The sequence below is a fragment of the Ailuropoda melanoleuca genome, chromosome 1 (genome assembly GCF_002007445.2).
Source record: "Ailuropoda melanoleuca isolate Jingjing chromosome 1, ASM200744v2, whole genome shotgun sequence".
Lineage (NCBI taxonomy): Eukaryota > Metazoa > Chordata > Mammalia > Carnivora > Ursidae > Ailuropoda > Ailuropoda melanoleuca.
This window is the reverse complement of record NC_048218.1, coordinates 67,644,659-67,655,764: the sequence shown is the minus strand read 5'-3', so window position 1 is coordinate 67,655,764 and position 11,106 is coordinate 67,644,659. Positions and strand designations below refer to the sequence as shown.

Genomic DNA, 11,106 nt, shown 5'->3' with positions numbered 1-11,106 from the left:
AGATTGGTCAAGGTTTTTTTTTTTTTTAAGATTTTATTTATTTATTTGACAGAGACAGCCAGCGAGAGAGGGAACACAAGCAGGGGGAGTGGGAGAGAAAGAAGCAGGCTCCCAGCAGAGCATGGAGCCCGATGTGGGGCTCGATCCCAGGACCCTGGGGTCACGCCCTGAGCTGAAGGCAGATGCTTAACGACTGAGCCACCCAGGCGCCCCTGGTCAAGATTTTAATCCCACTGCTTTGAGTTTATAAAAATGGAGTCTTAAAGGAGTGACCAAAACATATTTCTAGTGAGTAGAAGTGAGAAAGGACTATTTCTGCATGAGGCAGTGAGATACTAGACTGGAAAACTCTTGAGATTTGGTGAAACTATTGCCCCTGGTATTCATTCAATGAGTTAACTTTCAGAGAAGCAGGAAGTTCTCTGTATCAGTTCCTAATATTCAATAAACCTCACTGCCTGTTTTTTTCAGCTCCTGCTTCCAGACCACAGAGCAGTTGTAGAACAAGTTATAGGCCTCTGTAGGCTTTTGCTCATAGCCTTTTTGCAACTGTTTCTCATCACCCTTATTCATCACTAGACACTGATGAAATCCTCACAGTGATTCCATTTCTTGTATCTCATTCTCACAAGATGATCTTCTTGTTTTATGGGGAAGACAGTAGGATGAGAATTCCCTTATATTCTACCTTTGTAGATGAAAGCTGAAATCCTTAGAGGTCTTAAATATTAGTACCTTGATCTACTTTTTTTCCAGCCTCTCTCAATCTAGGACTTGTTCTGATGGTAAATATAGCATCTTCATTTCTCCTCCTTTCCACAGGCTTTTCTTTTGGACTTCAAATACCTATAGATTTATCTACTGTGTTCTAAAAAAAATTTTTTTTTTCTCTCCAACCAAGCTTTCTTTTTCATAGTAGTACGTAGCCTCTGCTGTGTTAGTACATAATCGTCTTCTGTGTCTGCTTCCATTCATCCTTAGCTCCTATTAAAATACTCAGCTCTGGGGTATGGAAGGTAATTACAGAGTTTAACGAATTAATGACCTTAAAATCTAGTTTAATAGACAAAGTAACGTCCATCTATAAACTTGGTCAGAAGTTCAGAGACCAGGATTAGCATGGCATGTTGTAATTATGAGATAATGTGTAGGTAGGTAGAAAAAATGAGGAATTTTATGGAGAACTTGTTAGAAGAATTTAGTGTAAATGTAGAGGGTAATAGGTAATCAAATTCAGATTTATAAAGATATCTGGTAACTTTAGCATTGTAGCATTAATATGGAATATGTGATTATGCTTTTAGTCACTGTAGTTGAAATTTTTTTTTGAGGTTGAAATATTTCTTTAAAAAAATACAAAATGAGGTCCTGCTCTTAAATAGCTTAAAATCTAAGAAGAACAAAACAAATTTAGAAAGATCAGAATAACAAAAAACAATTTATATATTGGATACATGTATTTTGAGCTGACACATCACTTGCCGTTGCAGTGACCCATGCTCCTAATAGACATGATAGTCGTTGAACTTGCTGCTGCAGAACCTAGAGTGTAGTATTAAAGAGTACATAGAACAACTAACTCTCTGAGCAACTGTTGCTAATCAACTTTGTCACTAAGATTAAATGTTTTTACAATCTCTTCTATCTAGTAGTTGGGGGAAGTGCTAATCAAAGTTTCATTGAAGAGTAGGGCTTTGAATGATAGGATCTCCAATCTTATTTTCTTTTGCTGGCTCATGAACTTTTTGGCTTTGGCCTTAAATGTTCTCCACATGGACCATTATAAATCATACCTGGGTGTGTTCATGCTGATACTCCTCCCAATCTGGAATATCACTTTCCTACTATTGCTTGTTTCATAGTCCTTCAGATTTTATTCAAAACCATTCATCCATGATAGATTCCTTTCTCTGAATTCTGATAGCTTAACCCCACTACCTCCACTCAGCCTTTTTTGTTGTTTTGTTCTCTAATTGGTATATTTGGACTATTAGATTGTAATCTCCTAGGAAAAGGGCCCTGGCAGCCTCTTTATTTCCCACAAATACTAGTCGATTGATTGTAGGGGAATTTACATCACATAGCAGGAATGGCCTAAATGTGTGAAAAAATATGCTGGAGACTGGTTGCAGTGTAAATGAGGCCTAACTGGTTTAAAATGAAGTGGTATTTTCCAGTTTTTCAGTAACAGTGATTTTGCATTTTATTATTTCTTCCATTCTATTTCTGATTCCCACATTTAGATTATGGTCAGATCATTTTCTTTTCCACAATTTTGGTTCCAGACAAAATTTTTAGACTTTAATGCCATTTATCCTGATTTGTTCAACAATAAAATCTTGTCTAAAGGATAAATACTATTTTAAAAATATTTGTTTTATTTTGTTAAGACCTATTTTATAAAAAGGAGGGAGGACCCAAAACGTTCATGTAACCCTTTCAATGAGGATCATGAGTTTGGGAGCCAGGTTAGCACTTATTTTTCCCGCTGACAATAATTGTTCATAAATCCAGGACTCCATCTAGATCACTCCGTGTATAGAATGACAGCAGTTGGGAAAACGTGTTATATAGGTCGTGTCCCAGGGTCCCCTCCTTCCGCTATGTTTCTGGTAGCAACTGTGTTGAGAAGCCTTAATTTAATGCTTAATCTAATCCTCTAGTACTGAGGGAGGAAGGCAGAGAAGTTTCTGTGAGGAGCGTTGTCTGAAAGATATTTTCGTAGAGGCATGTTAAAAATGCCACTGGGAGTCGAGAGGAGGGGGCTGCTCCAGATATGTGAGTTCCGTTTTAATTTCCCTTGAAAACCTTGATGTGGGCGGAGGCAAGCGCCTGGTTGTGCGGAGGGGCACCGCAGCCCTGCCCATCAAGAGAACCGTCCGGGGTCTGTTTGCCCCTTTCCCCGCCCACCCATCAGTTCTGGCAGCGCATGCGCTGAGCCGTGGGCTGGAGAGTTGTCGGCTGGAAATGGCGGCTGCAGGCTTGGTTGCTGTGGCCACGGCTGCAGAGTACTCTGGCCCAGTAGCATCGGGTGGTAACCACTCCGGTGTTAACTGCGGCCCCAGCTCCGGGACAGGCCCTGGTCCTGGCCCGGGTTCGTGGAGCCGCTCCCTCGATCGAGCGCTGGAAGAGGCGGCAGTGACCGGGGTGCTGAGCCTGAGCGGCCGGAAACTGAGGGAGTTTCCCCGGGGAGCGGCCAACCACGACCTGACGGACACCACCCGGGCGGGTGAGTGGGGCATGGGGCATCCCTGCCGACGAGGGGCCTGGGGCGCTGCGGGAGACCGCTCCAGCCGGTGGGAGGACTCGAGGGTAGTTACAGCAACCGGTCCTATAGCGCCTGGTTGAGACCCGGGTAACGGGGAGAAGCCGACTGCCCCAACCCGGCCAGCCCCCCGGGCCTACGGGCCAGACCCCGAGCCTGGGGCGAGGCGGCGGACTGCAGCATCTCTCCGGGAAGAGGACCGTAGGGATAGACGGGTGGTGTTTTACTCTCCTAGAAAATTAACTTCTGCCGCTGCTGAGATAGATCCTTACCCCGCCCCGGTTTCTGCAGGCCCTTGCAGAGTTGGGATGCCAAATTGACTGCTAAGATTTGAGATTGTAGCTCTCTCGTAGTAGATCAGAGCAGCGTTGCTCGCTGCGTTGTCGGGGAAGCATGGATCTGAGCACTGACGTTTCTTCGAGAGTTGTTTTTAATGTGAACCCTACGCTGTAACTTTTCTTTCTCTACCTTTATCTAGTTGACTGACGCGAGTTACTTGTGAAAATAACTAGAGCCGACCTTCAGACTCTCATTACTTTTCTCTCTCCTCATGCGCCCCCAGAAAAGTTGAAGAAAAGAAACATATATTGCCCACCGTATCTGTATTTAATGCTTTTTAAAAATAGACATTACATTGTTTTATACATATTTTTGAACACAGGAAAGGTAGTAAGGAATTGGGTGTTATTTGGTTTTCTTAGTTGTTTGTAGAGAACAATGTCTGGTGACTGAGGCGTTCAACGTAATGTGTTTTTCTTGTGTTTAAAGTATAGCTTCCTCAGGGAGTAGATTAAAAACTGAGTCTATTCATGTTTAACACAAAGGAGGGGAAAAAATTCCTTATACAGGTTTGTATAGTATGATGTAGTTAAGTATTTGATTTTGATGTAGTGTTTTTTTTGCAATGAAAGAATGTATAGTACTTTGTGTCTTACCTTTATTCCATTTTACTTTATTTTAAAATCTTTGATTTAATAATTTTCTATGTGTACTCATTAAAGACTGATGGGTATTACATATGATTCACTTGTGTTAGAAAAATAAATGGAACTGTTAAACCACTCCAAGAAACTTCTTTCCAGAGAAACTTTCACTCTGGTGTAAAATGGAAGAAATTAAATGTCTAATTGTTTAATCTCTTTTTGGAAACAGTTGTACTGAAGATAGTTTGTATTTTTTAGTGAATGTTTTAAAAATTAAACTTTATTGCTAAGGTAAATATGAACAGCCACTTGCCTATTGCATATGTTCTGACAGACAACATCTAAAATTGTCAGTCATACCCCAGATTTCCTGCTTCTGTTCAGAAGATGGCTATATGGCATATGATTGTTCAGGAGATGGGCAATATAGTGATTTTATATTGGTGTGAGTCATTTCAGTATTACTGCATTAAGCCTGAAGCTAAAGAGCAAGTTGATTACAGGCGTTTATCTGGTTCATTATCTCACCTGCTTTTAAATAGTTCTGGGACTGACATGTTTTGCTTTTAAGAAATATTTTATTAACTAACAAAGAAAACCCAAAGCTATTTATGAAGAAAAATAAGTAATCTCAATGAATTTCTCCCTTACTGTGCTCTGAATTATTTTATTTTTAAAATTTTTAAATTTTTTTATATTTTATTTTTAGAGAGGGAGAGGGGGAGAGAGAATCTTAAGCAGGGTCCACACCCAGCATGGAGCAAACGGGCTGGATCTCACAACTCTGAGATCATGACCTGAGCCAAAATCAAGTGTTGGTTGCTTAACTGAGCCACCCAGGCACCCCTTAAATATTTTACTTTTAAATAATCTCTACACCCAGTGTGGCCTCAAACTCACGACCTCGAGATCAAGAGTCACACACTCTTCTGACTGAACCAGTCAGGTGCCCCTCTGAATTATTTTAAACAGATAATTTAATGTGGATATCACCATTTATTGAGTATACATTGTTTGCTATTCATTGTTAGATGTTTTAAAATACATTGCCTTGTTAAATGCTCAAAACAACCAATGGACTAAGCATTATTATACCCCCTTTACATGTGAAGAGGCACTGGGAATTTACAGGTGAAGAATCACTCAGAGAAAGTCAGATAACTAGTATTAGTGGTAGAATTTCAGCCCAGGTCCATCTAAGTCTTTTCCCTCTGCTATAACACATAGCCCTTCCCTATGTACAGATAGATACTAATCGTGTATTTACAGATAGTGAAATCAGGGTTTGGAGATGTTAGAGAATTTGCTCGAAGACCTGTAGCTAAAGGCCAGGAGAGGCAGTATTAGCCAGGATTTGAGCTAGTTTGAGATAACTCCAAAACCAGAGTGTACCTGTAATATCAGGTACTTTGATGAATTCAGACACAACTTATGTTAGCTAAAATGTTTTGTTTAGATTCTTTAAAATTTAAAGCCAGGAAAATTATTTGAATATTATATCTATCTATCTATAATATAGATAGATATAATATCTGTATTATAGATAATATATGAACTTATATTATCGATATATAATGTATATATCTGATATATGTGTATAATATATATAGATATATATCAAAGTTGCCATGCAGTCTGTTCTCTCATAATGTATCGAATGTATCTGGTAGAACTGCTGTCCTTCAAGAGTTTACAATCTAAGAAACACCATATATTACCCATTACCATTTATAATTTGACATGATTAGAATTCATCAGGAATGTTTTCTTAAGGTATTCACTCTTGTTAAAAAAGGTAGATATTTAGGAAAGGGGAAATATTTATTTGTTAATAGGTAACTTGATCCAGTGGACAAGGAAAATCTTAGAAGGAAATTACAGAAGACTTTTTGGGGCAGAAAGGATATCGCTTGGATTTAGGTAGGCAGAAATAAGAAGGAGAGCCATTGCAGGCAGTGGTGGACAACGTGCAAAAAAATCCTAGAGTATATGGCACATAAGTTAATTTTGCCAGTCCATTACACATTCCCCTTTCATTTGATAACAATACTCCAGTTTTCCTGGGAAATCACCCTTCTCAGTTTTATGGATGCCCTGTGCCAACAAAAGGGTGTGCACATGGCAGGCAGGCCTCACCAGTCAATGTAGTCCATCCTTCTGGCCACAGTGACTGTTCAGAGATGGGCACATGTCCAGTCAGCACACATGACTGTTAATTCTGTATTTTTTATTGGAGCTATTGAGAAAGGGCATGCTTTGGATCATGCGGTTGCTGAGAGAATACAGTGTGAGCCTGGAACTTCCCAATAAATGGAAGGCAGAGCCAAAGGATGGAAAGAGTGAAACTAAGTTCTGATGATCGTGTTTGAACCTTTGGATCAATAGCCAGGCCTTGAGTTAGTGCTGTCCTTGAATTTTCAAATTATGCAAGTTAATAAATTCCCTTTTCTGCTTAATTTGAGCAGAATTTTTTGATACAAAATCAAGAGTCCTGATTAATACTATGAGACTGCTCTTGATAATGCTGTGGTCAGGCCAGTTTGGTCAGAATAAATGGTTGGATTCAAGAGTATATGAGCTACGTTTTGCATATGTGGAAGCTGGATTGAGGATAGGTTTATTGGGATTGAGATAGGGAGACTAATCAACATTTATTCGTTGAACAAACATTTGCTAAGAAATTTGGCAGGTGCAGATACACGAAGAGGACCAACACTTTCTGCCCTCAAAGAACTCAAGGAATCTAATGGAGGAATGAATAAATAAATGTAAGGATTACTTGACTCGTCTAGTAATAGCAAAACCTTTATGTGTAAGGTATTATACTAGCTAATATAAAGGAAAAAAATAAGAGCCTTTAACCTATAAGAATTAAGAAATCTAGTAATCTGGTTGGGTGGCTGCAATAATAATATAAATCTCTGAAGGAATAAAAAATAAAAATCATATTGGAAAATGAAAATGTACAAACCCTGATTGCGTTTATTTTTTTGAAAAAAGGACAAAATGCCTCAAAAATGAGCTGTTAAATCTGGAGAACTAGGAGGATGATGATGCTATTGATAATAATAGCTAACAGTTATTGAGTTGTTAGCATATCTCAGGTGTTGTTCCAAGCTATATATATAAAACATGCACATACAACAATGATATGAGTTATAAGTACTATTTTAAACCCCATTTTACGTATGAAAAAATGGAGACTGGACATTAATTTGATCAAGGTTACACAGTTAATAAGGGACAAAACTGGATTCAAATTCAGATACATCTAATCCTAAAACTTGGTTTTTGATCACTAAGCCATACTGACAAAGAAGTTTGCTACACATAATTTCTTTGGTTTGCTTGATACCTTTAAAGGGGTTGGTAGCACATCTAGTTAATCCTGTGCAATGAATAGGAATGTAAATCTGGAGCTTGCTTTTTCTTTCTTTCTTTTTTTTTTTTTTTCAATCTTTACGTAAACTCTGTGCCCAACATGGGGCTTAAACTCATAATCCCAAGAAGGTCACATGCTCTACCAACCGAGCCAGCCAGGTGCCCCTAAATCTGGATCTTTAAGAGTGAAGTCCCAGTTACCCCATACATTTCAGAGACTCATAATGAGGAGTTTATGAGATTCTCGGAGAAAAAGAGTACAGAAAGTGGAAAAGTTTGTCACTCTCAATCATGTGATACACCAGTATTTAAACAGGCAAGAAGTAGGGGCGCCTGGGTGGCGCAGTCGTTAAGTGTCTGCCTTCAGCTCAGGGCATGATCCCGGCGATCTGGGATGGAGCCCCACATCAGGCTCCTCCGCTGGGAGCCTGCTTTTTCCTCTCCCACTCCACCTGCTTGTGTTCCCTCTCTCACTGGCTGTCTCTCTGTCAAATAAAATCTTTAAAAAAATAAATAAATAAACAGGCAAGAAGTAGAATCAGCCTGAGGAAAAAAACAGAAACAAAGTGCCATAACTAGGCCTTTACTAGAATTCAGAGACTCCTAAAGCCAAAGGAACTGTAATAACCATTTAAGTTATTTTACAAATGAGAAGCAGTCTCAGAGGTTAAATGATGTTTTTAAGGTTATATAGTGAGATGGTGCCATTTCACAGAAGGCAAATTGGGGTCATAGTTGAAGCTGTGAGAAATCTCTTCTGAGTAGAAGACAGAAAACAAATTAAGGACTCAGCTTTGGGGAAAAGCCTATAGTGGAAGGCAGGAGGGAGAGACTAAGATTATTCCAAAGAAGAAAACAAATTTTAGATGTGGTGGGTGAGCCAAGATAATGCAGTGTTACTAAAGCCACAAGAATTGAGACTTTCAAGAAGCAGATGCTTATTTCCTACGTAAAGAAGAATGACTGCTAAAAGGCCATTTAATTTTTCAAGGAAGCAGTCTATAGTTTTTCAAGGTAGCAATCTGTAAAATTGTGGTTTCGTTCGTTTTTGAAATATGCACTGGAGTGCAGGTCTTAAGTGGAAATCATATTGCTCTTGGATTCTTATGTATATTTTGTATCAACCACAATATATGTACTGTGAATTTTTCTAGAGTAGTGCTTTTCAGTTGGATAGCTACTAGCTATAGGTGGTTATTAAAGTTAAAATAAAGTTAAAAATTTAGGGGCACCTGGATGGCTCAGTCGGTTAAGCATCTGCCTTCAGCTCAGGTCATGATCCCAGGGTCCTAGGATTGAGTCCCTGTATCAGGCTCCCTCTCCCTCTGCCTCCTGCTCCCTGCATTTGTGCTCTCTCTCTCTCTCTGTTGAATAGATAGATAAAATCTTTAAAATAAAATAAAGTTAAAAATTTTAAATTTGGTTCCTCAGTCACACTAGCTACATTTCAAGTGCTCAGTAGCTACATGTGTCATTGGACACAACATATTAGACGGATCCACTTCCTGTCATATTGGACAGTACAGACAGTAGAACCTTTCCATCATCATAGGAAGTTATATTGGACAGTGGTGTTGGGGCATACTGTTTTAACTAGAATTGAAATTTGTTTTCTGTATTATTTATTTTCTTAATCATATTTCTTTTGGCAAGGTTTTTGTATATCCATGAAGACAGTAAGCCACCATGGTATGTAGAGCTAAAAACATTGTACAATAGTGGTGAGAGGTCAGAGGCAGAGAGAGGAGGTGGTAGCAAATAGAGTCTAATCATAATTACATGATCCTTGGGAGTATCTCAGTGTTGGGGGGATATAGAATTTATTTATTTATTTATTTTTTAAAGATTTTATTTATTTATTTGACAGAGAGAGACAGCCAGCGAGAGAGGGAACACAAGCAGGGGGAGTGGGGAGAGGAAGAAGCAGACTCCTAGGGGAGGAGCCTGATGTGGGGCTTGATCCCAGAACGCTGGGATCATGCCCTGAGCCAAAGGCAGACACTTAACAACTGCACCACCCAGGTGCCCCCAGAATTTTTTCTTTTAGGAATAAAATCTTGGGTCATCTGGGTGGCTCATTCGGCTTAGTGTCTGCCTTTGGCTCAGGTCGTGATTCCAGGGTCCTAGGATCGAGCCCCGCATTGGGCTCCCCACTCAAGGAAGAGCCTGCTTCTCCGTCTCCCTCTGCCTGCTACTCCTCCTGCTTGTGCTCTCTTTCTCTGTTAAATAATAAATAAATCTTAAAAAAAAAAAGAAAAAAATCTTGTTCACAGAGACTGCCATTTTTAAGCATGTCATCTTTATTAATAGAGGCATTAATATATATTTGACAGATTTGCCACTCACTGAGCATTAGGTGTTCAAATCAGGAAGAATATTCTAAGAGCGTCAGAAATGAGGAAAGAGTAAAAAACAATGAAGCTAATTTTATTTGATTAATGAGACTGGTTCAGTTTAGTAGATTTTAAAAATCATTTCTTCTGATTTTGTAGTTTTACATGTTTATGGTTGTATGATGTTTTTAAAGAAGACATTACAGATCATTCATAATTCCACTTACCAGAGATGAATTTAGTAGCGAACACTGGTTGGAAATCTTCCATACATTTTCTTCATAAATGTACACATTCTTGAGCATCGGACTCTTGGTTTCAGCTGAGGTAATGATCTCCAGGGTTGTGGGGTGGAGCCCCACATATGGCTCTGCCCTCAGTAGTGGCGGGGGGGGGGGGGGGNNNNGGGGGGGGGGGGGGGGGGGGCCGGTTGTCCCTCTTCATCCCCCTCTGCCCCTCCCCCTGCTCGTGATCACTGTCCCTCACTCTCTAGAATAAATAAAATCTTTTTTTAAAAATGTATACATTCTTACTTTTTAAAATATAAAAATGGGGATCACAGAGGGCTGTTTTATCATCTAACTTTTTTCACTATATGTGATACAATACCAGAAAATAGAGATCTGTAGCATAATTTTTATTTTTAAGGTTTTATTTATTTATTTATTTGAAAGAGAGAGAGAGAGAGAGAGCATGCGCACACACACAGGAGCAGGGGGAGGGGTGGAGGGAGAGAGAAAGAATCTTGATCAGACTTTGCCCTGAGTGCCCTGAGTATGGAGCCGGCAGGATTGGATCTTACCACCCTGGGATCATGACCTGAGCCGAAATTAAGAGTTCCTCACTTAACTGACTGAGTCATCCAGGTGCCCCCAGTAGCATAATTTTTAATGGTAGCTACACGGTCATTTAATTTATCCTCTTGATGTACATTGTGATTATTTTCAACTTTCACTGTTACATATGGTATTCCTGAGAATAGTCTAGTAGGTATATATTTGCGAACTTGTCCAATTATTTTCTCAGGATAAATTCCTGGAAATAAAATCGATTGGCTAAAAGGTATGCACAATTTAGGGTTTTTTTAAATACACAGTGTAAAATTGTCTTTCTAGGATTGTTCAGCTTAGATTTGTTTCAACAATGCATGCGTTGTCTTTACTTTGCACCTGCTGATCTCATTCATTTTGATCTGCGTCATTCT

The 11,106-nt window shown here is 39.4% G+C and overlaps 1 protein-coding gene across 8 annotated transcripts in view; it reads left to right on the top strand.

Moving 5' to 3' along the window:
* Nucleotides 1-2,392: 2,392 nt before the first annotated feature.
* LRCH3 (leucine rich repeats and calponin homology domain containing 3) overlaps nucleotides 2,393-11,106 on the top strand; it is a 120,514-nt gene continuing 111,800 nt past the window's right edge. For 2 of the 8 annotated variants that reach the window (XM_034659907.1, XM_034659894.1), the window contains exon 1: nucleotides 2,395-3,229. In XM_034659907.1, coding sequence (XP_034515798.1) covers nucleotides 2,968-3,229 — 262 coding nt within the window. In that variant the 5' untranslated portion in view covers nucleotides 2,395-2,967. Of the gene's footprint in view, nucleotides 3,230-11,106 lie in introns of all 8 variants that reach the window. The other 6 variants (XM_034659885.1, XM_034659919.1, XM_034659901.1 and 3 more) reach the window with 6 other exon arrangements.